We start from the raw sequence: 27,144 nt of genomic DNA, 5'->3' as shown, positions 1-27,144 counted from the left end.
CCTCACCTACTGCTTCTGAAACGACCCTCGCTTTGCATTGACAAGTGAATAATACTGCGTTGGTGAAGGACTCTGCTGACAGCACAACACTTCATCAGCCAGCAACGGGCCGGCCGACAACAGACTCCGGCCCGTTCAAAGCAACTCGACCGGGCTGGCAGCACGAAGTCAACAGCACGTAAGCCGGTTCAATACGAGCCACATGGAGCGGGGCTGGCCTCCTCGACCTCACCACTGCTAAAACGCAAACGCCGGGTATCACAGCAAACCGTTCACAAGAGCAGCGCGGCTACTGGGCGCCGCCTACAAACGCCGACCGAACGGAGCCGGGCTGTGGTTCGGTCGGGCCGGCCGCTCGCGTTCGGCACGATTGGCACGCTTCTTCGCCCGCGAGGCGGCGGTGACTCGCCCGCGCCGCGCGGGACGCCGGGACGCGCGCGCTAGTGGGGGCCGCCGGGCGCCAGGTCACCTACACGGGCAGCTTCGACCGCAGCTCGCTGATAACCAGCGCGAACTTCTCGCGGTCCTTGCGGCCGATCTCCAGCTCGTTGAGGTCGGCCTCCGACAGCGCGACGAACGCTTCGAAGTCGATCTCCTGCGCGGCGAACACGGGTCCGTAGCGCGCCATGCCCAGCGAGCGCAGCAGGTAGGTCAGCTTGCTGACGGTCTGGCCGCCGGCGCCGGCCGGCTGCGGGCCGTCAGCTCGCGGACTCCTCGCACCAGGCGGCGGCGCCGCCGGCGCGCCACTGCGACCTGCCGCCGCCCTGCGGACAGCACAGCAGGTCACCCACGCCCCAGGTCAGCAGTTTGCTGACCAGTGCTGCCGCTGATGTCTGCTGGTGCCGCTCTAGGCTGAAGGCGTGGCGATCACGTGGTCACACACCGCCAATAAAAAGCTTGTCCTTCAAAATGATTGTCTCACGAGCAGGGAAACGTACTGTAGCCAGCAGAAGAGACATCCGTATTTTTACGTATTTAAAACGAGTATTGTGGCGCTTGCTATTACCCGTGCGGACTATGTCGGGGAACAATACAAAAAACAAAGAACACAACAAAATAAAAACAGACAACACAACAAGGGGCGGAGAGGAACTCCCAATGCCCCAGTTATGAGGCCAGAACTACGAACTGCAAACACTGGTAATTAACTACAAAGTGAAATCAAAGATAATGAGCGCTTATCAGCGCTAATAAGCTAAAACATGAAAGGAAATTATCCTGGCATACAAATGGGAGCAACTAATGCCACAATGGTGCAAAATGTCATTGTGATGCCCCAATACGTTCCTGGTGTTTCATAACGGAACCCGAATAAGTCAATAATGTAGTCGGCAAATCCCAGCAGCCGCTTAACTTACACGCGGTTCCAGCAAACAAAGCCAGTATACTAGCCACATACCATCATCCAATCGGCTTGCAACTTTGGTCCATAATTTGATTACTAAATGTTCACAATGATGGCATTCGCATGAGATTGACTGCTCCAGCATGCCTGAAAATAGATGCAATTTCGTATTCGGTAATTCGCTAGCTGGAGCAAAACCTTGCAGAGAAAGCAGCGATGAATTTGCAGAGCTAAAACGAATCAGCTCGGGGTGGGCACAGCTAGCGCCCACTTTTCGGTCTGCTTTGATCTTGATGATGATTTGGGCTTTGGGGCGCACCGTCTGTTTTGATCTTATTTAACGCCTTACTCTGTGTATTTGACTTGTTTTATACATCATTGTTATGGTCCGTCTCACCTTCCCATGGCGTACGGTTGTAAACAACGACATTGAATGCGCTGCTCCAAAAGTCAATCAGGAAAAAGAAACGTCGAGACCCCTTCAAAGGTTCGCTTCCATTGGAGATACGGGACTAGGAAGAGGGTGACCCCTTACTCCGGCCTGCCACTCCCCCCCCCCCCCCTCCCCCCTGATGAGCCGCTGCAGTCGGTCAGTGGACAGCCAGGCAGCGCGCTTGTTCGACCCGCGCTGTATGCGCGGACAGATCACCGGCCAGTTTCTGGTGATATGGCTTGCGTAATCCCTGTTCGCGTGTACCACCGGGAGTCGGTACAACATAAATAACAGTCAATGCAAGCATTGAAGAGCATATCAAGGGCAGGAACAAACGCTTATGTTAACGTGCTCCCATCAGCTCCAATGGTCAGCTTTGATTCCATTAGATGAGCACTGGTCGCTACTTCAGGACTGAGCCTGCCATCGAAATCCCTGATGGCGGCGGCGTCTGTCTCTTTATCTCATCAGACATGTCTAAGATGGGCAAAGCCAGGAGCTAAAACACTTCCAGACGACGCATTACGATTCAATAAACGTCCACCCCTGGACTACACCTCGGTCGTAACGTAGGGACTGACGACCAATAAGCGTTGGTAACATCTGTGTATCATGTTCGATCATTTCGAGATACCTTGGCTAAATCATGGTTGACAAAGAAAACATTTAAAACACTAAAGACCACCTGTATCTAAAAGCGATGCATGTATGGTACCCATGCAAGTCGAGATAGCCGGCAGCACACCGGATGCCTGCCAGCGGGCACCGCTGAACTCTGCCTGCTTTCAGCATGAGACCCCGTGGAAACACGTCAAGAACGGTGTGCATGAAATCTGCCGGTTCAGACGACGGCGGTCCCATAAATAAGGCTGCTCGAGTGCCCAGTTTTACGACTTGGCTTACCTATAAAATGTTGAAATAACTATTTTGTTGCATTCTCTATTATGTCACACTATACTGCGACTTGTGTGGCCAACACTTGTGACAGCATTACGTTGTGGCAAACACACCTAAACACCGTGACTTGCGTCCCACATTTCTGTATGGTGGCTGATTTGGGTTTAAGTGGACCACTCTTATCAGCGAGGTAAGGCAGCCAAACCTTCTGAACAGAAGTTCAGAGGTCACCAGGTACCATGTCGTGCTAGCGCGCTGCCAGTGGGCGTCCCTGAGAGCGCAGCGTATGCCGCCGGCGCGGTAATCGGCCAGCGGGCACAGACCCAGCGACCTCGGCAAACTTCGGGGCGCCGGGACACGTGCATGATTGCGTCATTATTACGTCACTTATGGCGTCCTCACGAACGGTCGCGATGGTTTCGTGCAATAGATCGGATGCTTGCAAGGAGGCACCCCTGACAGTCGTTACAAAACGTGGAAGCTGCTCAAAGCGATGCCCCGGGGGCATGTCGCATGCAAGTCGGCGACTTAGCGCCGTCTTTGTTGTCACTTAAATAATAAAGTAGGCGACAAGAAAACCTTCGCCCGTAGAGCTCAGGTTCGTACCGAATGTTGACATTCTGACGCATTCTAAAGGATCGTTAAAAGAAGCCATAGACAATTTAGTGTGTATGTCTGGTGTGCCTATATACATCATCACTTCCAAATGCAGTCAACATCGCTGGGTGATTGAGCCTTGGGAGCTATATCTAATGTACGTGGAACAGCCCGTCCTCGCTGGGAGTGTGATAAAGGCAACACTAATACAAGGAAATGCATTGAATGGAACTGTGCAACAAAATATGTTGCAAAATTTGTATTCCCCACTTTAATTACTTCATGTTTGCATTTCTCGCTCGTTTGATGTGAGTGTTTTCACTGCCGTTTGACCCTCCTTTTCATTATAAATTCCCTCCGAACTACAATGGTGACTGGTAACGTTCCCAGGACGACAAAGCGAAGCCCCATAGTGGTCCCACGTACCTCTTAGGCGGCTTCTGTTTGGCCTTGTTGGAGAAGCGTTTGCTGGGAGAGACCTTGGCTTTGTTGAAGCAGGGATGGTCAGAGGACTTCCCCAACGTCTCGAAGCCCGAGTCTCCTGGAAGAGGAGTTCAATGACGAGTGGGGAACGCTTTCGAACCAGAGTGAAATAATGCGATACTGTTTGGTTGTCGCGCGGATGCTCACGGATGCATTCAAAAAAGGGGGAAAGCGACAATGCGGAGCGTGACAGCTCAAATGTACGTCTGATACGAGGGAGCGTAAGTGATATGAGAGGAGGTGGGACGATGCCTTATCGTCATACAGGCGTGCAGCACCATACCCTCCGACTCCCGACACCAGTGAAGCCCTGTGGGAAGCATCGTGAACAGCAGGCAGTCGAGCGGTGGGGCGGTGGAAGCAGGGCGCGGAGCGACGGCACTCGCGCTCATTAGTCACGGGATTTTGACTGCAGCAGAGGCCACTCCGTTTCAGGAGACTGGAGTACTGGAGTGAGGACACTCCAGCACTCCAGATCATCCGAGCACTGAATCGCGGTGCTCATCGGATCAGAGCAGACACTCCGAAACTCGCAGGATGAGTGAATGCACTCCGCACCTCACCAGATCAGAGAATGCGCTTCCGGTACTCATCGGATCAGAGCCGACACTTCGACACTCACAGAACAAGCAGACAATCCCGACGCTCACGGGATGGGCAACGCCACTCCGACACTTGTGGGACAGGCACAGACGCGCCGACGCCATGGGACGGGCACACTCCAATCTCACGGGACGGGCACAGACACTCCGACACTCACCGGACGAGTGCGGTCCCGGCGACAGCATGCGGCGCTGATTCAGCGAGCTGGACGGGGACGAGTTTGGCGAGCGGAGGTACCGCAGCAGGCGGAAGGTGTTCAGGTGGCCGCCCTGTGGCGCCATCGACGTCCCTGGAGTGCAGCCAGGTGTGGTCAGAGCAGCATGGGAGGGTGTGGCTCCTGCAAATGCTGAAGGCGAGAGGCAGGAAGATGATGAGGGGCATGAAAATCAGGCGAGAACACGAAGGAAATGAAGACAGCAGCCGCGAAGGCAAGAGATGCGACAGGGGAGCCATCAAGAGAGACAGCGTCTTCAGTGGCATCCCCTGGAGCATCTGTCCTAGAGCTGCAGAGTCAATTAGCCTAGCCCACCCAGTTTGCGTTGTAAAGACTCAAATGGTGAACAGCATACCCCTGCTCTCACTCTCGCTGTGGGCGGGGAGGAGCGCCCGTCTCTCAGCAACCGCCCCCTCTCACCCAGCGAACCGTCCCTCAGTCCCGTCCCCTCTCACCCCCGCTGGGCGGAGGGGGAGAAGCCGTCCCTCAGCCCCGTTCCTTCTCGCCCTCGCTGGGCGGTGGTGGCAGCGGCCGTCCCTTACCCCCGTCCCCCTCACCCTCGCTGGGCGGAGGCGGCAGCGGACCGTCCTTCAGAGCGGGCGGCAGGCAGCACCGGTCGCGCATGGCGCGGTCGCAGTAGAACGGCGGCAGCACGGGACGTAGCATGTCCGACGACAGACTTCGCGACGGAAAGCCCTGCAGCGTGGAGCAGGCGCCGGCTTCGTAAGCAACGTGTGTGGGTTCCCTATCCGCTTCGGGACACTCCCCTGACCGTGGATTACACCAGTGCGACTACATTTATGACCCGCGTATTTGCATGCGTTGGTTAAGAAGTCAAAAATCGGACAGCCAGCGCTAGGACACGGAAAAACAAGGGCACGGTGTGCAGATTCAGGGCGCCTCCATGCGAGCATGTGTGCCGGAACATTATACGAAACAAATATATCTGAAAACAAGCCATGTGTATGAATGTCCAGATAAACCCATTTGATAAGCATCCGCCTCAGCAGGACCGGGTGGTGCAAACTGCACAGCCAGTACAGCGGCAGGCTTCGTACCACGGTACCCCGCATCGAATCCAGCTATTACGTATACTATTATGTACATCAAACGCCATGTCGTTATAACCAGCGTGAGCGAGCGAGGATAGCGGGAAAGGTAGCTGCAACCGTCCACAAATGATCTGGTGAGCATTTCAACAGCAGCACTAACTAGACGGAAACCTCCCATTCATTTAATGCAACTGAGCACTCGCTGTCATTCAATGCATCTGACCAGCGAGCCGTGTGCTCCCTCGCGTGATGCGCCCCTGTACGCACCTGGGGCATGCCTCCCTTGACGCGCTTGCTCGCGGGCAGCACGCCGTCCAGCGTGAGCTTGGGCGCTGCGGTGGAGCCCTTCTCGGAGACCTCCTCTGGGATGGAGCGCACGCCGAGCACCTGCACCGGCTCCACGCGCGGCTTCACATTCCGAAACCTGTCCGCATGAGCGCGCGACCACGCCGTCCTGAGCAGGGCACGGCCGGCGGCTGTCGTCACACCCGCTTTACGTCACTAAGCCCGAGGTGGCGTGACCCCATGCAGGCTTAACGGTGCTGGCTATTGTTTCAGCTTCAAATAGCACGCGCGTCGTGTCAGGGCATTGTAACGGCGCCGGGCTGTGACACGTTGGTCGACTTTAGGTGCGCCGTCGTCCGCCCGCTGACCGGCTAGGCCCTCCGACAACCCGGCCTTTAGCGCGTGTCATGGGGGCGGAGACCTGCACGAATCGGTTGGGGACCTGCGCCTTCGGGCTCTACTCCGTCAGAGACACCGCCATCAAAGCGAACCACGCCGCGCAAGTGAAGGGCGGGCCCTGCTGGCAAATACGCGACGATTTATTAGATTATTGACACTACAGCGTGGGGAGCCGCTTGTATCACGCTGTCCACTTAAGTGAATTGCAGTCGTAGAGTCTGATGCACAGTACATCACCCTGAGTAATCCTCATTACAGCCAAAACAATCGTATTGCAGCAGCCACTTCCGTGAACACCGAGAAACTCATGCACAACGCCGCAATTGTGCACAAGTTAACGGGTTACGTTCAACAGGGTTCGAAGCCCCCAGTAAGGAAAGCAACCAGTGCTGACACAGAATCACCGCGGGCCGTCCAGTAAGAGCAATACGGCTGAGAACGGAGCAGGCCGCCAACTAACTTAAGTAAGCACGGCGCCACTACGGTTGGCGGGCAGTGCCCAGTGCGCATAAACAGTTCGGCTAGCGGGCAGTGCCCAGTAAGCGCACCAAGTGCTGCTAGCAGGCAGTGCCCAGTATGCACAACCAATACTGCTAGCGGGCAGTGTCCAGTAAGCACGGCACCAGTGCGGCTGGCGGGCGGTATCCAATACGCAAAGCATCAGTGTGGCTGGCGAGCAGTGCTCGGTAAGTACAGCGCCAGTGCGACTGGCGGGCAGTGCCCAGTAAGCCAAGCACCAGTGCGGCTGGCGGGCAGTGCCCAGTAAGCATAGCGCCAGTGCGACTGGCGGGCAGTGCCCAGTAAGCACAGCGCCAGTGCGGCTGGCGGGCAGTGCCCAGTAAGCACAGCCAGCGCGGCTGGCGGGCAGTGCCCAGTAAGCACAGCGCCAGTGCGGCTGGCGGGCAGTGCCCAGTAAGCACAGCCAGCGCGGCTGGCGGGCAGCGCCCAGTAAGCACAGCGCCAGTGCGGCTGGCGGGCAGCGCCCAGTAAGCACAGCGCCGGTGCGACTGGCGGGCAGTGCCCAGTAAGCACAGCGCCAGTGCGACTGGCGGGCAGTGCCCAGTAAGCACAGCACCCGTGCGGCTGGCGGGCAGTGCCCAGTAAGCACAGCGCCAGTGCGACTGGCGGGCAGTGCCCAGTAAGCATAGCGCCAGTGCGACTGGCGGGCAGTGCCCAGTAAGCACAGCACCAGTGCGGCTGGCGGGCAGTGCCCAGTAAGCACAGCGCCAGTGCGACTGGCGGGCAGTGCCCAGTAAGCACAGCGCCAGTGCGACTGGCGGGCAGTGCCCAGTAAGCACAGCGCCAGTGCGACTGGCGGGCAGTGCCCAGTAAGCACAGCGCCAGTGCGACTGGCGGGCAGTGCCCAGTGAGCACAGCGCCAGTGCGACTGGCGGGCAGTGCCCAGTAAGCACAGTGCCAGTGCGACTGGCGGGCAATGCCCAGTAAGCACAGCGCCAGTGCGACTGGCGGGCGGTGCTCGGTAAGCACAGCCAGCGCGGCTGGCGGGCAGTGTTCGGTAAGCGGACACGCACGGACCAGTAAGCGGACACTCCGCGGGCACAGACCAGTGGCTTCCTATCTAAGCCCACGGCAATGCACTTGGCGCAGCGCGACCACCAGGCAGAGACCAGTCGGGTCAGTCTGTGCAGACGCCAGGGAACGAAGGCCTCTCCGCCCCGCCGGCGCGTCGGCGGCGAGCGCCGCTCACCTGTGCGACATGCGGTTCCAGAAAGCCTTCAGGCCGCGGTCCTGCAGGCTGGGCGTGCTGACGGCGCGCGTCTGCCAGGCCAGCGGCACGGAGGGCGCCCCCTGCAGGCCGGCCGCCGGCATCGGGGGCGTGTACTTGTACGTGCAGGCGGCCAGCAGCCGGATCTGGAGAGGAGCACGGTTAGCAGCGTTACGGGACAAGAGTTCTGCGATGCGGGTTCAAATCCACGCAAGGCCAAGTCTCAAGTCGTCAGAATTCTGAGGGAAGGGGCTTGAGCGTCAGTGGTGCCATGACCCTCAGGACTTCGCCTTGACATGGCCATCTCCAAGAAGATGCGGCCCGTAATTTCTAAGCTGTCCCAGTAGCAACAGCTCAGGGCACGCACGCAATGCAACACGAAACAAAACTCGATTGGGCTTCATTCTAGATGTTCCACGGAAAAATTGCAGGTTGATGGAAAGAGGCCATAGCCATATATAAATAGATACACCCGTCTTAAGCCATCGCACTGTTGTAAACCGGCAATGGACTATCCTTTTTAGCGTTTGGAACATGTGACATTGATCAGAGGCCGGCGTTGACAATGTTAATGACCAGTGCGTCACGCGCGGACCGGGTGAACCATAGCGCGCGCTAATGGTCGGCCCTTAGGGCTGACCCACCATATCCGGCTTGCTGTCCACGAGCGATGCCAGATCGAAGGCAGTGCAGCCGTTATGGGCGCGAAGGTTGGCGTCCGCTCCAGCCGTCAAGAGAATCTTCACTATGGCAGCGTGGCTGGCGAAAGGCGGACAATTCAGGTCATTGGTCACCATTGGTCGCAGCGGAGGAGGCGAATCAGACAGCGCTGGTCTGAGATGTGTGAATGAGCACTACGTTGCTCTTCCCGTTACTGCACTTTTACTCTAGGTCAGTCTTACTACTGATTTCCCGAGAGGTCACTTGTAAAAGATGGCGTGCCTTGATATCAAACGTAGTACCCAATCTGTCTCCATTGAGCAGCTCCGCGGACAAACTACAGGCATGGTTCACTTACCGGGAACATTAAGAATGGCCTACGAGGTTTCAACATCCGGAGCACGGTCTGTGAATCACCTCCCATTTTAGTGCTGCTCCCTCCCCTTCCCTCACTGGAAACGAATTTCAGTCGGCAGCCCGCCAATATGCCACCTTCCGAGATCCCCGAGAGGCGATGTATCCAGAGACCTCCGAGTGTTCGATCTCCCAAGATCTACCCGGTGTTTTATCTCCCGAGATCCCCCAAGCCTAGTTCCTATTCAGTCTCTTTCTCAAACCCATCAACAGACCCCATCTTCCACATCCACGAGGGATTGAGGAGGCATGTTTCCACATGAGGTCCGAGACAGCGTGCCTCCGGAGATCCCCGAGGGCCAACATCTCGTCCTCCCCTTCCCCCCCCCCCCCCCGAGCACTGATCTCGCGGCCTCCCGAGATCTGCACGGACACGGGTCTCCCTCGACAACGTCAGTCAGGGTTTCAAGTCGTCCGCATGTGAATTATGTATACCGACATGCAGGTATCATGTTTATTCCTGCCGCGACACCGACTGGCCACCTTAGGTTACTGGCTTTCACTCAGTTGAACCTTGGACGCTTCGCCCATCCTACCGGCGACCTGTTCGACCAATTTGCACTGCCTGCGGCGGCTGGACGCCCGCCTGGCAACGTCTTCCGCTCACTTCTGATTGGTCTCTCTCATGAGGCGAGAGAACCGATACAATATTCATGTCCAACGTGGGACTCTAGCGCCGTGAACTCCTCTTGACATCCTTGCCAGCTAACTCGACGAACTTGGGGGGGAGGGGGCACGCAGTCAGGCCTCACTCGTGGAAGACGGCCTGCATGAGCGCCGTCCAGCCGGTGCTCGGGTCCTGCTGGTTGACGGCGGCGCCATGCCGCAGCAGCAGGGCGGCCATCTCGGCATCGCCATCCAGTGCGGCCAACATCAGCGGCGAGCCGCCCTCCGGCGTCAGCTGGTTCACCAGGTCGCCGCCAGGTGCCAGCAGCTGCGCGGCCAGCCGCACGTCGTGTCGACGCACGGCCTCGTGCAGTCCACAGTCTGAGGGAGGTCAGACGGAGAGGGGTCAGACGGGTCAGAGAGGGATAGACCCACACCAGACCAGACCTCGTGCAGTCCGCAGTCCGAGAAATGGGGGGTCTGATGGTCGGATAGATAAGAGTGGTCTATTATGTCATAATAACCAAATGAGCTGTAACGTACTGATATACCAACAAAGTGTCGTTTATTCAGATATTAAACTAACATTATCAGTGGGTCACACAGACAGGTTACAGAGCGGCCCGCGCCCCGCTCCTCCATGTTACGTCACCGCCGTCACCTGGGGAACAGCTCGCGCCCCGCCCCTTTGCGTGACGTCACCACGGTCACCTGGCGGGCCGCTCGCGCCCTGTCTCTCCACGTGACGTCACCGCGGTTACCTACGGAGCAGCTGGAGCCCCGTCCTTCCATGTGAAGTCACCACGGTCGCCTGAGGAGCAGCTCGCGCCCCGCCCCTCCGTGTGACGTCATCGCTCACCGGTGGCGTCATCAGGCTCGGCCGTGTGCTCGTCCAGGATGCGGCAGACCTGGCGCTGAGCGGTGACGCGCGCCATGTCCAGCGCCGTCTCGCCGCGCGTGTTGCGCGCGTTCGGGTCGGCACCGCGCTCGAGCAGGATGCGACACGTCGACCGGTGGCCGCCGACGGCCGCCAGCATCAGCGCCGTTACACCTGCGGCGGCCGGCGGGCGAACTGGTGAGTGCAGCTCACGCCGACAGATGGACGCGTTGGGCCGCGTGGACCTTGGAAAATGGACATGCGGGGGTGCAGGTGGGCTGAATTATGCGCTGTTTCTGAGAAGTCACACCTACGTGACCTGAATACCGGAAGAAAGAGACCAGTTCGCTGGACCCGTTCATGGCCACTGAATTTTTACTGCGAGGTGCAGCGCGTGCTGCCACGCTGAAAACAGTTCCGGCAAACCACGGCTCTAACGACCTGAACTAAAATCGACTGTCACATGCAAACGTCCAATTTGTCAGGACGCTTAATTCCCAGAATGTCCGCCTTTGGTCATTCGCCGCTCTAAGTGTCTGAGCCCGCCTGCATTCAGACACCGGTCAGGGTTTCAATGTCGACCAGTGTGCGCGGAGGGAGGGTCACGAGCCCGTTGACCTCGTAAGAGTATCCACTCATTGTTGACAGACGCAAAGCTCCACTGTGCAAATACAGCAGAGTAAATTCTGGATCGACTTCTGATAAGAAAATGCAGCACCGCACCACGATGCAGCCGGTTGCAGGCAAGCTTTGCAAAGAGCAAAGTACTGCGCATTGTCTGGTGGCCTTGATAGGATGCACATGACCAAAAACACTGACAGACTCCTTGCCCGTGCATGGTTTCAAATGAGGTCGATTGGGGAGGAGTATTTCCCACCACCATCCAGTGTATTGGTTCGTCCATATCAATGCCGTGCCCGTGCTACCTCATGCCGCTCCCAAGGACGCATGCCGTACCCGTGCTGCCTCATGCCGCTCCCAAGGACGCATCCCGTGCCCGTGCTGCCTCATGCCGCTCCCAAGGACGCATCCCGTGACCGTGCTGGCCCATGTCGCGCCTGTGCTGATTCATGATACACTTGTGCCGACCCATGTCATACACACACCGACCACTACCTGCAGCAAGCCGTGCCGTGCCTCAAGCGGCTCATGTTATGTCTCTGTTGGCCCGTGCCGCGTCTCTACTGACCCGTGTCATGTCACAAATGACCCATATCACGTCCCTACTGACTCGTGTCATGTCTCTACTGACCCGTGTCACGTCTCTACTGACCCGTGTCACGTCTCTGCTGGCCCGTGCCGCGTCTCTACTGACTCGTGTCATGCCTCTACTGACCCGTGTCACGTCTCTGCTGACCCATGTCACGTCCCTACTGACTCGTGTCATGCCTCTACTGACCCGTGTCACGTCTCTGCTGACCCATGTCACGTCCCTACTGACTCGTGTCATGCCTCTTCTGACTCGTGTTACGTCTCTACTGATCCGTGTCAAGTCTCTACTGGCTCGTGTCCCGTTTCTGCTGACCCGTGTCACGTCCCTACTGACCGGTGTCACGTCTCTACTGATCCGTGTCGCGTCTCTACTGACCCATGTCACGTCTCTACTGACCCGTGTCACGTCTCTACTGACCCGTGTCACGTTTCTACTGGCCCGTGTCACGTCTCTACTGACCCGTATCACGTCTCTACTGACCCGTGTCACGTCCCTACTGACCCGTGTCACGTCTCTACTGACCCGTGTCACGTCCCTACTGACCCGTGTCACGTCTCCACTGACCCATGTCACGTCTCTACTGATCCGTGTCACGTCTCTACTGACCCGTGTCGCGTCTCTACTGACCCGTGTCAGGTATGGGCGTGCCCAGCTGAGCGCCGCGGTCCAGCAGCAGCCTAAGGACCGAGTTGTTTCCGTGCAGGGCGGCGGCCAGAGTGGGGCTGAGGGGGCACTCGGCCGCCAGGGCGGCCTGCTCGCTCTCCAGCGGCGCCGGCGGCGGTGGCGGCGTCGGCGGCTCGCGGCCCGCCGCGTCCAGCAGCGCTTGTACGGTTGATAGGTGACCACTGACAGCCGCCAGAGTCAGAGGTGTCGCCCCTGTCCGAGGTAAGCGTGGAAAATCAGTGGGGAGAGAGATAGGGGGAAGTCAGAGGGGTCGTCGTTGTGGAAGGGGGGGGGGAATAAGCAGGGGGCTGCACCGCATTGGTCGGTGGAGGTGTCATGCTACAGCTGGAAAACAATTCATTCAACTGAGCAAGGGAATAACGCAATCTGAAGGCACCTTGGTGGGTGTCACGCACCGGGCCCTGGAAAACCCTACAACGTACACAACAGCCACACAACACCCCACCCTCTCCTATTTGAGAGACTCCTGGATGCTGGCAAAGTCGCCTGCCGCCCGATAGACCGCACCAGCGCGTGTCATAAGCTGCCACTAGCATGCAGTGTTCTTATTGATTAGTGTAGCTTTGTCTTCACGTTGAAGTTGTTCGTGGTTCGGCACCATCCTTCCCATTTCAAAAAAGTGACAAACTCGGCCTACTACGAATCCCTCCCTAACTTAATATCAAGTAAAGAACGTTGTTAAAATACACTTTTACGAGCATGCTATACAGCTATGTTGCGTTACCATGCTATGCATGCTATACCATACCATGCAGGTTATATAGCTATGCCAGTTACGAGCAAAAGCCGAATGACTTGCAAAGCCTTCGCTGGCTTCAAAGCTAACAGCCCCCCCCCCCCCCCTCACAGATGACCCCGCCACTCCTCACAGCTGACCCCTGCCCCTTCCAGACCGGAATTCCGCCCTTCTTCACAGCTAAACTCCACGCTTTCTCACGGCTGACCCTCCCCCCCCCCTTCCTACAGCTGGTCCCACCCCTTTGCACAGCTGAACCCCGCCCTTTTTAACAGCTGAACCCAGCCCCTTCCCACAGCTGATCCCGCCTCTTACCACGGCTGCTCCCTTTTCAAAGCTGACCCCGCTCTTTCTCACAGCTGCCCCCCTCCCCCCTCACAGTTGACCCCCACCCCTTCTCACGGCTGACCTCTGCCCCTTCCCTTTACTGACCTCCGCCCCTTCTCACAGCTTCCCCGGACCATCCTCCCAGTTCCCCTGACCATACGGTCACCAACTGACTGTCACCCACGCTGTGATCAGCGAGAAACGGCAATGATGACGTCACTACTTGCATCATTTTACCAAAAAGCATGCAATGATTATGCTCCACAACATAACTTGCATGTTGTCCTCTTGCTTCAAAAAAAAATATGAATCAGCCGAATACCCAACTTACATAAACCACCGCCAAATGCAGGCGAGCGGCTGTTGTCTAGCGCACGCTGTACGTATCCCCACCCGCTCACCCTGAAAACACCCAGCCGACCGATGCTCCGGCCGCCGAGCAGCCCTGACCATCAGCCCCCCGCCCACCACCCACCGAGCCGGCTGGTCCGGGTGGCGTCGGCGCCCCTCTGCAGCAGCCCTGACCATCAAACCCCCGCAACCACCCACCGAGCCGGCTGGTCCGGGTGGCGTTGGCGCCCCTCTGCAGCAGCCCTGACAGCAGCCCAGCCCCGCCCGCCACCCACCGATTCGGCTGGTCCGGGTGGCGTTGGCGCCCCTCTGCAGCAGCCCTGACCATCAGCCCCCCGCCCACCATCCACCGAGCCGGCTGGTCCGGGTGGCGTCGGCGCCCCTCTGCAGCAGCCCTGACAGCAGCCCAGCCCCGCCCGCCACCCACCGAGCCGGCTGGTCCGGGTGGCGTCGGCGCCCCGCTGCAGCAGCCCTGGCCATCAAACCCCCGCCCACCACCCACCGAGCCGGCTGGTCCGGGTGGCGTTGGCGCCCCGCTGCAGCAGCCCTGACCATCAAACCCCCGCAATCACCCACCGAGCCGGTTGGTCCGGGTGGCGTCGGCGCCCCTCTGCAGCAGGAGCGCCACGACGCCGGCGTGGCCGTGGCGCGCCGCGTGCATGAGGGGCGTCCAGCCGTACAAGTTGGTCGCGTCCGGCCGGGCGCCGCGCCCCACCAGCAGCTGCACGATACCCTCGTGGCCGGAGGCGGCCGCCACCTGAAGTGGTGTGGTGTACACGGCATCCGAGCCGTTCACGTCCACACCTGGCGACGCGGAGAAGCGCGGTCACAATTACGCCTCGGGGTTGGACGGCGGCCACGTCTACGCGTGGGGACGTGGAGGAGAACTGACACGTCCGCATCTGCAGTCGCGGAGGACGGTCACGTCCACATCCGGGGACGTGGTGGACGGTCACGTCCACATCCGGGGACGTGGTGGACGGTCGCTGACACCAGAGCGCAGCTAAGGAAGACAGCGGCTGTACGTACTGGGACCATTGGAAGTTAGCTCCCGCAGCCTGATACACTGACATCCACACCTAAGAATACATTCCAGGGTTGGCCTCACGGGTAAGGGGGCGTCACGGTCGAGGGGTTAGCGCATCGGGTTCCCACATGGCGACCCGGGTTCGGATCCCGGTTGCACCATGGTCTCTGAGCGCCAATAATGGCAGTGCGGTCGTTGGCGCTCCATACAAGGACGTGACGACGTGCGTCGCGTTCCTCAAAAAAGAAGGCTGGCTTTACGGAATTGCAGCCTCAAAGCTCGGTTTAAATTGGGCGAGGAGCCGTGGCATCGAAGTTACCATCGCACGGTACGCCCCGGCGCGAGTTAAACTTCTGCCTACAGTATGCAACAAATCGTGCCCGGACCTAACTTCACTCGGTCATCGGGGCCTAACAACACTGAGTCATGACAAGTTCCGCAGCGGTCAGCGCCCAACAGACACGACGGCACCCTGGCCAGCAGGGCCGAACAGCGGCAACCTGTCCAAGAGCGCCCAATAACGGCAACCCGCCCACCAGGCACCCCGAGTCCAGCGGGTGGCCGGGTGGGCGGCGCATTGCAACCCTATCGTTGAAGCAGCAGCAGGACTGAACCGTGCGTGTGCGTTATGACGATAGTAAACTTTAACCGAGCATCCTCGCCAATAAACAGCGGCTGAACTTGTACAGGCATTGGCCCGGTTTCAGTGTGCGACAACAGCTACGGTCGCTGGAGGAAAGCACAAGTGGAGACTCCTGGCAAATACTCCAGCAGAGTAAGGTTTTGAAACAATGTAATATTCGGCTGGTAAACCCGATCTGGGCAGCATCCGAGTACGGATTTCGGCAATCGAATGTTGAAATACATATAAATGCCTCCTTCAAATCACGCAACTTTTTACGAAACCACCTGACCGCAGTTCAGATCCAAATTCGGATTCACAGCTAATTCTGGTGTCGTTCTGGCCGATGAAACACGACCCAGTTTTGAGGTTCATGGACATGGGATCTGAGTCCCAGGAACAGCACACCGCGCCGCAGTGCTAGAGGAGCTCAAGTGAACCGGAATCCGAGAGGAGCATGGTAAAGGCTAATACGTGCAGGAGTGTTGCTGCGTTATGATCGCAGGCTTGCAACACGAGATGCTTTATCACGTTGTGGAGGAAACTACGCAGTTTTCTACTCACGCAAAAGAAAAAATATTGAATCCAACCCATTAACCGCGCTGACTCTCGACAGCCATATCTACATTGACCCAACATCCTGCCGATCCGAAACGGAACGGAAATGCGTGTGTGTCTCGCCCGCCATGCAGTCACTATAACACGTCCACACCAGAGCATGTTAAAACTGAGTCTTTAAAAAATGTTGGTCGTGTTCTTTCTGAAAGGACGAAACACTTCATCAGAACACATGCCTGCACGTGCGATATATGATGGGCGAGGCCGGCATCCGCCTCGATGAAATCGCCCTACGCACGTTTTACGATCTGGCTCGGTGACGACAAAAATCTGTAGTCTGATTTATAACTTCGCCGGTAAAAAAGGTAGCATTTCTATACAGGAGTTTGCCAGCCTGGCAGCAGAGAGGGTCTAGCTTTCCCTGGGAAGATGTCCACTGACAGTTTAAAAAAGTCGCGCCCGCGCTGGTTGTGCATTCGTTTGTGGAGACGTCAAGCAAGGTGTTCGTGTCACAGGGCATCTAGCAGTGTTCTCCATAGAGGCTTTGATAATCTTAATGGCGTGGAAATGCATCCAATGTGACTTGGAGCAGGATCCGATTTTGAAGGAATCACTGGGTGTCCTTGTATCATCAGATTCAAATCCACAAGGTTGTCATCACTCCTACCTGATACAAGCTAGGGGGTCACTCTGCCATTTACACCAACAAAACGCTAGAATCGCTTTCATGTGGATACTCAGCCATGTTAGGATTGCGGGCAATGAAGGAGCAGGTGTGGCAGCAAGAGTAGCTGCCAGCCAAGATCTACCATCCCATCAACCTGCCAGTGAGTGACCAGATTCCAGTAGTTATGTGGCATATTCACCATAGATGGAAAAATAATTTTGATATCAAGTAGCATATTCCAGGCCATCCATACCATATCCAACCTGACCTCCCAGTCCTTCATGCATCCAGCTTCTCACACAGCCCTGCACAGCACTCCCATCCATCTCTGGGTGCAGTGGTGCAAGCATGCATGACCCATGGCATACCTTTCTCCAGCTGGGTGACAATGGCTGCCTGGTCACCCTTGTAGCAGCTGTCCAGGAATGCACCAATGGCATGCTCACCCAAGCACACTGCCGGGCTCTCCATGGCAGCAAGGCTCCTAATGGGTCATGGTGTCTGGTGCCTGGGGATCAGCCTGCTGAGAATAACAACATTGAGGTGATTAGCATTGGGTTTATAATGGTGTGCATTGCAAGTTACTTAACTTATCTATATGCCAGGATAAACTGCTGATTTTGGATTACTGAAACAGTGAGTTCTAGATTGTTTGATAACTGTACCACATGGCAGGGGCCTACTGAGAAGGAAACAGTACAGACTCATCTGTGATAATGAGCAGGCATCTGGATATGACAATGAATCCAATAACAACAAATTATGACCCTAAGCAAACATGTGCCTAGACCTAATGTGTTGACCTGAAATGTTCCAGAAACTGATGAAACCATGTTGTTACATCTGGCACCAGTCCTTTAGCAGCACAATACATTAAAGGAACATCCATGAATTACAGCACTGTCAAATAGTGCAGATCAAGTGGCTTATCAAGACAGATCAAGATAAATCATAGTAGGTTGCTAGCATACCATTTGATTCCTCATGAGGTCCATAATATTTTTTTTTAGATATCAATGATTTGGAACATCTCTCATGTTGAAATCAACATTCAAAACTATAACAGACACTGATGAGCACATATTTTTCATCTTTGGACATGACTCTGTCAACCCATCTACTGGGTTTTGACTTGCTACCCATGAGTATATAGGGTGCCTATGGTAAGCAGCCTGCACCAGTGCAATAGATGGTTGACCACACCATGAAACACTCATGATGTTGATGTGCCATTCATATACAATGCAGCTTTGGCACACATATATACACATGTACAAGTGGCACAAGCACTTGTGTTCTAAGACTCAGAAAAGTTGAGGCATCAAGGCTTCACTAATGAACACTATCAATGAAAAACTCTAATATGCCCACTTTCCCTAGTTCTTATTCATACTGAGTTGAAATGTGTCCTCCAAAACTCCTGTACAACTGAAAACCGCAAAAAGCATTGTGAACGTATCGACTAACCAGCTCAAATCCAAGAGTAGGGGCTGAAACGCGGCTGAAACGCGAGCATGACCAATCAGGGATTGCCACACCGTCGATACGGCGTTTCCTATCGCGTGGCGCGCATAGTTGTTCAGGGTGAAATGTGGGTAAATTGAGACAAATTGCTTAAGCACCAAAAACCACACTCACTGTAACATGACTACCTCTTCCTTCCACAATTTCCCCCGCACCCAGCTCAGCGCCACACTCCACGGTACACCGCATCGGAAACCCACGAGATCCGTAGCAACCGCGCGGGGGCTCCAAATGTAAACAAACGAGTTGACCAATGAGAATGTGGGACATATCAGGAAGATAAAAAATATGCATATGACATTTATACATAATACATTTTCCTTCCAACCTTAATATTGGGCGGTTTATACTTCATGATAAATATCGATTAAAGCAGTTCAATATTTTATATCGTTTTAGCTCCAAGCACCTTTCGTACAGATACCCATCAATGCGGCACGGAATACTGCGCCAAAGACAAATGTTGTGTAGCTGTTTCGAAAGCGGTGCAAAATTTGCAGCTGCGTCTTGTCGTTGCGTCGTCGTCATAACAAACATAAGCCCGAACCGTTTGCTGTGTCAGGGGTATTCTGCCGAATAATATCTGCTTGTGGGGCGTCTTGGAAAAGTCTGAGTCATAAATTGGCGACATTTATGCGGTATTCTTGTGACAGGGTGGCTTGCGGTGTCTTGCAAGGGTGTGCGCGAGAGCAGATGGAGGCTGAAGGCAGATGACAAGCTTGATATTTTCATATTTGTCGAAAGTGGTCAGCCGATGTGAGGCCGTTTTTCATCGGTGAAGTGGTCCCAGAGGATGTTGTGAGTGGATCCAAGCTCTGCAAAGATGAGTATCAACAAGGTGATAAAGTACTCAGGATCTCAACCAATAACCATCAAGAGGTGGAAAGCCAAAGAAGGGGATTTTGTGTCTGTTGGTGCGATCCTGTTCACCTATGTGCCTGCTCAAGAAGCCACAAATGCTAACAGGATAGCAGACGAGCTCAAGTTCAAGAGTGACACATTTGGCAACCTGGAGAAGATCACAGTGAAGAGTGGAGATGTTGTTCATCCAGGCTTGGAAGTTGCACAGATGGGTGCCTGCCAGCACCCTGTTGTCATGAAGGACTTGTGTGCAGAGTGTGGGGCTGACTTAAGAACTGAGGATAACCAAGGCTCTGCCTCTGTGGCCATGCTTCATAGCATTCCTGAGCTGAGGGTGAGCAAAGAACAGGCTGAGACTATTGGCAAAAGGGATACTGAGCTGTTATTGAAGCACAAAAAGCTTGTGCTGCTGGTGGACTTAGATCAAACCCTTATCCATACCACCAATGATGAGATACCAGCAAACATCAAGGATGTCTACCACTTCCAGCTGTATGGTAGCAATTCACCATGGTACCACACAAGGTTTCGTCCTGGCACTCAAACATTCCTGGAAAATATTTCAAAGTATTACGAGCTGCACATCTGCACCTTTGGTGCCCGCTTGTATGCTCACACCATTGCTGGGTTCCTGGACCCAAAAGGTGTATACTTCTCCAACCGGATACTGTCGAGAGATGAGTGCTTCAACCAACAGAGCAAGAGAGCCAATCTCAGGGCACTATTCCCTTGTGGTGACAACATGGTGTGCATCATTGATGACAGGGAAGATGTGTGGAACTATGCACCCAACTTGATCCATGTGAAGCCCTACCACTTCTTCAAGCACACAGGAGACATCAATGCTCCTCCAGGCCTGGAAAAGGCTGAGCAGGATGAAAAGGAGGGCTTTGACTTCTCCACCATCCAGACAGCTCCAGAAAAGGAGGAAACAGAAACATCATGTGCAAATGCAGGGGCCCAAAGGCGAGATTCCATGCCAAACCTTACTGATGATGAGGATTCAGATGAGAAAGTCCTTCCCCAGGTGTCAGACACAGCACTAACTGAGGGACTCACTGAGGACCTCAGCCTGTCTGAAGACGAAAACGAGCCTTCTGACGATGCCCCCAAAACAGCTGTCAGCGAAGACCCTGCTGCCGAGCTAGTAGCAAGTGACGGGCCGTCCAGCACAAAAGCGGCGACCGCCAATGACGCAGAGAAGGCGCCCGAGCCGGCCCGGCCAGAAGGCACCTCGGCCAAGCCGGCCCGGCCCGAGGGCAGTTCGGTTGAGGCGGGCTGCGAGTCGGTCCGGCCAGGGGGCAGTTCGGTTGAGGCGGGCTGCGCGTCGGTCCGGCCAGAGGGCAGTTCGGTTGAGGCGGGCTGCGCGTCGGTCCGGCCAGAGGGCAGTTCGGTTGAGGCGGGCGGTGAGCCGGTCCGGCCAGAGAGCAGTGCGGTTGAGGCGGGCGGTGAGTCGGCTCGGCCAGAGGACATGGAGGCGGGCGGTGAGCCGGCCCGGGCAGAGGGCAGCTCGGGGGAGGCGGGCGGCGGGTCGGCCCGGCCACAGAGCAGTTCGGGGGAGGCGGGCGGCGAGTCACCGGACGGCGGCGGCGGGCGGGGGACAGAGAAGGCTGCCCCTTCGTCCGCCGAAGGCAGCTCCGACTGCGGCGAGTCCAAGCCGGCCGTAGGCGCCTGCAATAGTGCCACCTCAGACGAGTCTCGCGCCGAGGGCAGCCAGGCCACCAAGTCGGAGCCGACGCCGGTGGCTGAGGGGTGCGTCAACAATGGTGCCGTGCCAGAGGGCAAGGTGTCGCGTGAGATCGAGGTGCGTGATGAAGACGATTACCTGTTGCATCTGGAGGACATCCTGCTTCTCATCCACCGCGCGTTTTACTCGATGCTGAAGAAGTGCGACACGCGCGAGCCCCCCGACCTCCGCTTGCTCATCCCGTACGTGCGGAAGAAGGTACTGAAGGGCGTGCGTCTCGTCTTCAGTGGCGTCGTGCCAAACAATGTCGAGCTGAGCACCAGTCGACCGTACCAAGTAGCTGTCAACTTGGGCGCCGTGGTGCAGGAGAAGCTCGTGCGCAAGGGCCCGCGCGATGAGCTCACTACGCACCTCGTGGCCGCACGGCTCGGGACGGCCAAGGTTAACGAGGCGCTGCGCTCCAAGCGCATCCAGCTGGTGACGCTCGACTGGCTGTGGTCTTGCGCCGAGCGCTGGGAACGCGTCGAAGAGCGGTTGTATCCGCTTCGCGCCGAGACGGCAGTGAGCCGCGCGCCGCCGGCGCACTGCTCCAGCCCCGACCCGGAGGGCGAGCGGACGCGTCGGCAGAGCTTTCAGGAGACGCTCAACCCGCTGCTGACATTCTCGCCCGACGACATCGCGCGCATGGACGAGGAGGTGGAGGACATACTGCAGAGCGGCTCCGACGCCGACGAAGACGACGAGCCGGGGCCGGCGCGCGCCGAGACGCCGCCGCCACGGCCCGACGCGCCGCTGCCGCCGCCGCCCGGCGACTCCAGCAGTGACGACAGCGACGACTCGGCCGGTGCCGGCTGCGCGCCGCGCGGCGCCAAGCGACGCGCTGCCGACGACGAGTCTAGCGACGACGAGGCGGCCGGTGGCTCGTGCGCGCGCGCCGCCAAGCGGCCGGCGCGCGAGGACGAGGACTCGAGCGAGGACGAGTCGCCGAGCGTGAGGTTCCGTCGCGGCGAGCCGCTGCCCAGTGACGACGAGCTGGGCGGCGACGGCAACGACAGTGATGGCGGCCCTGACCTCGAAGAGGACTGGAGCATGATGGGCGCCGAGCTCGAGCGAGAGCTGGGTGGCGAGTGACGCCCGCTGGTGAGCCCGGGACGCTGGTGTGAGCGGGTGCACGAATGCGTGACGGGGAGGCGTGATGGAGTGGCTGGGTCTGCAAGCGAGAGGAGGCGACCGCGCGGTACGCCGACTCGATGCAGAAAAGTGTAGTGTGATGGGTGGGAGTATACAGAGAGTGGATGGGGAGAGGGGAGCTGTCGCTCTGCCGTGAGGGCGGCGGCGGGAACGTCAGGGTGACCGAGTGGCGGTAGGCTGGGGCGCTGCGCGGGAGGGGCCTTCCGTGTTGGGCATGTCCGTGATGGACATGTGTGTGACGTTTGGCGGAGGCGTTGCGGTGGGGGTTTCTGTGCGTGGTGAGGTTCAGGTTTGTGGCAGAGTGGGAGCGTGCCCGTGAAATAAGGTGGCTGGCCGAGGCGAGGTTCGTGTGGTGCAAACGCTGGCTCGTATGGTGGTGGATAGGGTGCGTGTGGTGGGGGCGTGGTTTTGCGAATGCGATCCTTCAACACCTCTGTACAACGGTCGCGCCGTCGCGTGGACGGAGCCTTGGCTGGCTATGTTGGCGTCTGCGTGCCGCTCGCCAGCGCGTGACGGCTGGCCCCCTCCGGTTCGGAGCGGTGCCGGCCCATGCCACAGTCTTGTCACGTGCCGCAATAATTGAATCGGTCTCGCGCTCGTAGCTGTTACGCCTACCTTCTGTCACGCGAGAGAGCGACCAACCCAAACGAATCACGAGAGTGGGTGAATGATGCATCTCGGCACGCGGTTCACATGCCACGCCAGGTGCGTGTGCCCAGTGGTCAGCGCGTCGACTGTTCGTATTAATTTTGTAGCGGTGTGTGTAGATTGCTCGTAGCGGCGTGTTAGCCCGCGGTCACTGGTACGGCTGGTGTTGTTCCCGACACTCTGCCCGCCGGGCACTCTCCGCGTGGTGCGCATCCTATTTCATACAGACTCCAGGTCGCCTTTTTTAGAGTGGAGACCGATGTGTTTGTAGTTGATGTGTAAATACCTGTCGATTCGTACCTGCATCACCGTGGGATGCTCATCAATTCGGTGGTTAGTGATCTCCGGCAAAATCATATGTACATTCATCGACTCAGCGCTAGAGATAGCCCCTGTCTCGCCATCCTTCTGCGACTCGCTGCACGCCACCTCGGCCCGCCGCGCCCCAAGCTTTGTCCTACGCTCGCCGCCCCCTCCACCGGTCGCCTTTTGTGCATTTGTCACGCCACATCGCCGGCTCACGTTGTCATCCAGCCCAGTTGTGTGTTGCATTAGTGATGGTCTTATGTCGATGGGTCGCAGGTCGCGGGGGAGCGGCGCAGGTTACCTCGGGTGTCTGGGACCTCAGGATCCGCGCCCAGGATAACTGCGCCGCTCCTGGTCTGGTTCAGACTCGCGTCGCTGTTGCGTGTTTTTCTTCCGTTGGCATAATCTGGCGGCGATCCGTTAACTTACGAGCGGGTGAGATCTCGTGGGGCCCTAGTTCTGGAGACGCAAATGCCTTCCACAAACGAGAGCGGATTCGCCGGCACACAGTGCGCTTTTCTCCGCGGTCCTTTTGTGTGTTGCTTCAGCGCAGCGCCGCGAGCGAGCGTCCTTTCAGGGCACGCTGTATTGCTCCACAAGCACGCGCCAACATGGAGCACACTCTGTGTCACTTGAAAATACATACGTTTTTGTAACGCCCACGACATTGTTGGGGCGTACGTCGCCGGAAAAAATTCCCCGTCGGCACCAGAGCCCACGCCGGGTCGGGTGAGTTTTTAAACAGCACCATTCGCTGCCACATGCTCGGCGGGCCGACCGGGCACTCCTGGCGCCGTATGAAGCGCTTCACTCGACGCGCGGTCCACTACGCATGGACCACCTAACGTCTGGCCAGATGCCCTGGAAACACCTCAATACGTAGTGATCAGACCCTCATGAAACTCATCCGCATTGCGGCAGCCCCTACGAAATGCATTCACATTAAACCAGCAGCTGGCCCCCGGCGTGCAGCACATCTACGTGACGCCAGCAGCCGAGCTCCGTATGAAGCACTCGCAGCACTGGGCTTGCCGGGCCTGGTCCGAACCACGCCTTCTGAGGGCCCCGGAGCGCAGACCGACTGCTGGACCCTTGGACCGGGGTCGGCCGGCGGGCCCGGCGCGGCGGTCAGTGCTGCGGGGGCCGCGCCGCGCTGCCCTGCTGGAAGCCGGAGCGGCTTGGCTGGCTCTCGTCGAACGCCTTGATCGTCAGCTGCTGAGACGACGACGTCAGCCACTGGATACCGTCCGCGTCCAGGATGTTGGCGTCCACCGTCACCAGGTGAATGCCTGCCAGCAGACGATTTTTTAGGTTTGTGATTTATCTACATTTTATTATCAACCTTGAGTTCCGCTGGTCGGTGGCAAAACCGCCCGTCATCTGCTTATCAAGCATCCAGCTGTTGCGGCAGCGCGTGTGCTGAGATTCCTCTTGGGGTTTGCAAGCTTAGCTCCTGTTCACCATTTGCCTTCGACGGACACTGCCATAGTTCTCCTTGGTAACGACATATTGGCGTGGATGTTCCATTCCAATAGCTATACAACAGACGTGCTGTTCTACGAAACGACGTCGCGTATTACCCTCCCGTAATCCGAATAACGAATTGAATAAGAACGTAATAAAACCGAAACTCGCATGACGCCGAACAGCAAGCCTGGCTGGATCATAAGCATGCAGCTGCAGCAGGTGCCCACCTTGCAGGCGCAGGTCGAGCAAGAACTGGCCGTGGAAGTAGTCGTTGTGTGGCTCCACCGTGCGGCTCATCGAGATCGTCGTGTCCTGGGCCTGCGCGGACGGCGAGGAGGCATCGTCACCGGTCGCTGACGTCAGGGGAAGCCCCGAGAGGAAAGCCCTAGCAAACAACATTGGGTGACGCTATACCTTATCTGGTGTGCACGGGACCACACGGCAGGGTTCCACCAGACCATGGTTATGGTTTATGGCAGTGATTATGCTTATTCGAGCTTTTGGGGCGCGCGGACTGCATTGGGCGTATGACGTTCACGACTCATGGCGGCAATAAATCAGCATGTCGTTGCAGCCAAGCCCTTGTTACTTGGACCTGGGGCCGCGTCCACGGCCGCGGCCATTTTGCGCCCAAACGTGTGTGCCCAGGGTATAGCCAGCCCGACGAGTCGCACCTCTGCTTGCAAACCATCTACAACACATGACTCAAATTGTGCCGTTTGGACAGGACGGCGCTAGTCTCTAACGTGCGGCGCGCCACCTGCCCGGCCACCACCTGTATGCCACGCGGCATAACGTGACCTGCCGGCGCGCGATGACGCGCCCTACAGCTGGTCAGCCGCGGAGGGCAGAGATCGAGTGGCGGGAAACTGGAAGCGCGGGAGACTTCGCCGCAAGTCTGAGCCATGCGTCATATCTGTTACAGGCGCGGAGCGGCGACACCATACAAGACACACTCAGTGCGCTCAGCTCGAGATCGTGTTCCACGGACGCGTCCTGTTCTCAAACGACGACTGTGGTGGGGACGGGTGAAGCACGGCACTATCGCAAGGAATCCCGCAGACACGACATCGCCACTGCCATGAGACCAGAACTGTACACTACTGCAAATCACGCCTGGGCATTTCAGTCACCCATCTCGTGCCATCTCGTGACCTCCTCCGTATGAGACGACCCTCACAAAACTGCCAGCCAGCTACAAATCATCAACAACCAATCAATCAATCAATTAAACAACTTCTGGACTTGCCGCGCGTCACACGCCTCCCGGCGGCTGCCTACCCACGCGCTGGTACCTCGGCGGAGGGCTCTGCCAAAGCCCCCGGCCCCGGTCCCGGTACCAGCCCCAGCCCCGGCCCCAGCCCCGGCCCCGGCCCCGGCCCCGGCCCCGGCCCCGGCCCCGGCCCCGGCCCCGGCCCCGGCCCCGGCCCCAGCCCCGGCCCCAGCCCCGGCCCCGGCCCCGGCCCCGGCCCCGGCCCCGGCCCCGACCTCGACCCCGGCCCCGGCCCCGGCCCCGGCCCCGGCCCCGGCCCCGGCCCCGGCCCCGGCCCGGCCCCGGCCCCGGCCCCGGCCCCGGCCCCGGCCCCGGCCCCGGCCCCGGCCCCGGCCCCGGCCCCGGCCCCGGCCCACCTTGGAGTCGCTGGGGGCCTTGCTTTGCAGCGCGGCCGTCACGGTGAGCTGCACGCGCGCTATGGAGCGGAAGACGGCGCCGCGCGGGCCGTGCGCCACCACGCCGTCGATCTTGACCACCAGTTGACTGGCGATCGGGTGGGGAATGACCAGCTCGGTGGCGGCGCGCGGCTGCGGCTGCACCGACAGCTGACCGGGCGCGGACAGACAGAGTCAGGGGGCTGATGGGTGACGGCGGTCATGACGGCACGAGTCACTGCTGGGGTCACTGGGCCACCAGGCCGATCCATCAATGGGCAGGCACGGCCACACCAGGTCGGCTCGGTCAGCTGCGGCCTCCCAGGTTATCCGGCGGCTGAGTTGGGTACGGTCTGGCCGTGTCTTCAGACATCCCTAGTTTGAGAAATTAGCAACAGGTGTGAGAGCACCCCTCGGTTTGTCCCGTTCTCCTCCACAGCATATCGCCACAGCACCTCGCCGCAACGACACGGCAGTGTTCTCAGGCATCAGGAACAATACCAGAGCAGGTCTGTAGCAATACATCCACCCTTCTCGATTGTACACATTTCCTCTCCTCTGCCTTCAGACAATACAACGAGCCTCGCCCTCCTCGGCTGTATACAATGGTTTTCGACACGAACTGTGAAGCAAACTGTAGGCACTTTCTACGTCATTCACCCCATTTCGCAGATGCTTCTGTTCGCCTCATCCTTATAAACCTTCCCCCAACTCACCTCATCCCTCCGAGCCCTACCCCAACTCGCCTCATCCCTCTGAACCTTCCCCCAACTCGCTTCATCCCTCCGAGCCCCACCCCAACTGGCCGTCCCATTCCTCTAATACCCCCCCCCCCCCCCCCAACTCTCTTCATCCCTCTGAACCCTCCCCCAACTGGTCTTCGTCTCATCTCTCGAAATCCCAATTCCCATCATTTCTCTCATTCCTCCCGCCAGTGCCTGCCTCCCTGGCCCCCTCCCCTCTCACCGAGATCACAGTCTTCTGCAGTGTTTGGAAGAAGCGGCGAGGAAAGCCTAGAGGCGCCCCGGTCATCAGTC

At 57.9% G+C, this 27,144-nt stretch overlaps 3 protein-coding genes across 3 annotated transcripts; 1 reads left to right on the top strand and 2 right to left on the bottom strand.

The window, feature by feature from the left end:
- Positions 1 to 469: 469 nt before the first annotated feature.
- LOC119105418 (ankyrin repeat and SAM domain-containing protein 6) lies at positions 470 to 18,482 on the bottom strand. Its single transcript, XM_037228882.1, has 14 exons — positions 18,415 to 18,482; positions 17,145 to 17,296; positions 14,479 to 14,706; positions 13,673 to 13,701; positions 10,574 to 10,700; positions 9,861 to 10,095; positions 8,679 to 8,793; positions 8,017 to 8,180; positions 5,892 to 6,048; positions 5,130 to 5,268; positions 4,516 to 4,647; positions 3,699 to 3,813; positions 792 to 852; positions 470 to 667 (listed from the first exon to the last, which is right to left on the bottom strand). The coding sequence occupies exons 2-14, from the start codon at positions 17,245 to 17,247 to the stop codon at positions 470 to 472; spliced, it is 1,803 nt and encodes a 600-aa protein (XP_037084777.1). The 5' UTR covers positions 17,248 to 17,296; positions 18,415 to 18,482.
- A 342-nt stretch (positions 18,483 to 18,824) lies between these two features.
- LOC119105417 (RNA polymerase II subunit A C-terminal domain phosphatase) lies at positions 18,825 to 23,653 on the top strand. Its single transcript, XM_037228881.1, has 2 exons — positions 18,825 to 21,601; positions 21,755 to 23,653. Exons 1-2 carry the CDS (start codon positions 19,124 to 19,126, stop codon positions 21,977 to 21,979), a joined length of 2,703 nt encoding a protein of 900 aa, XP_037084776.1. The 5' UTR covers positions 18,825 to 19,123; the 3' UTR covers positions 21,980 to 23,653.
- LOC119105415 (integrator complex subunit 7) lies at positions 23,447 to 27,139 on the bottom strand. Its single transcript, XM_037228880.1, has 5 exons — positions 27,074 to 27,139; positions 26,090 to 26,278; positions 24,688 to 24,778; positions 24,143 to 24,282; positions 23,447 to 23,452 (listed from the first exon to the last, which is right to left on the bottom strand). The coding sequence occupies exons 1-5, from the start codon at positions 27,137 to 27,139 to the stop codon at positions 23,447 to 23,449; spliced, it is 492 nt and encodes a 163-aa protein (XP_037084775.1).
- Between the last annotated feature and the right edge of the window lie 5 nt (positions 27,140 to 27,144).

The sequence above is a fragment of the Pollicipes pollicipes genome, unplaced genomic scaffold (genome assembly GCF_011947565.3).
Source record: "Pollicipes pollicipes isolate AB1234 unplaced genomic scaffold, Ppol_2.1 Scaffold_6138;HRSCAF=7277_pilon_pilon_pilon, whole genome shotgun sequence".
In the NCBI taxonomy this organism is placed as follows: Eukaryota; Metazoa; Arthropoda; class Thecostraca; order Pollicipedomorpha; family Pollicipedidae; genus Pollicipes; species Pollicipes pollicipes.
Note: the sequence above shows the minus strand (reverse complement) of the source record. Positions and strands in the feature narration are given on the sequence as shown.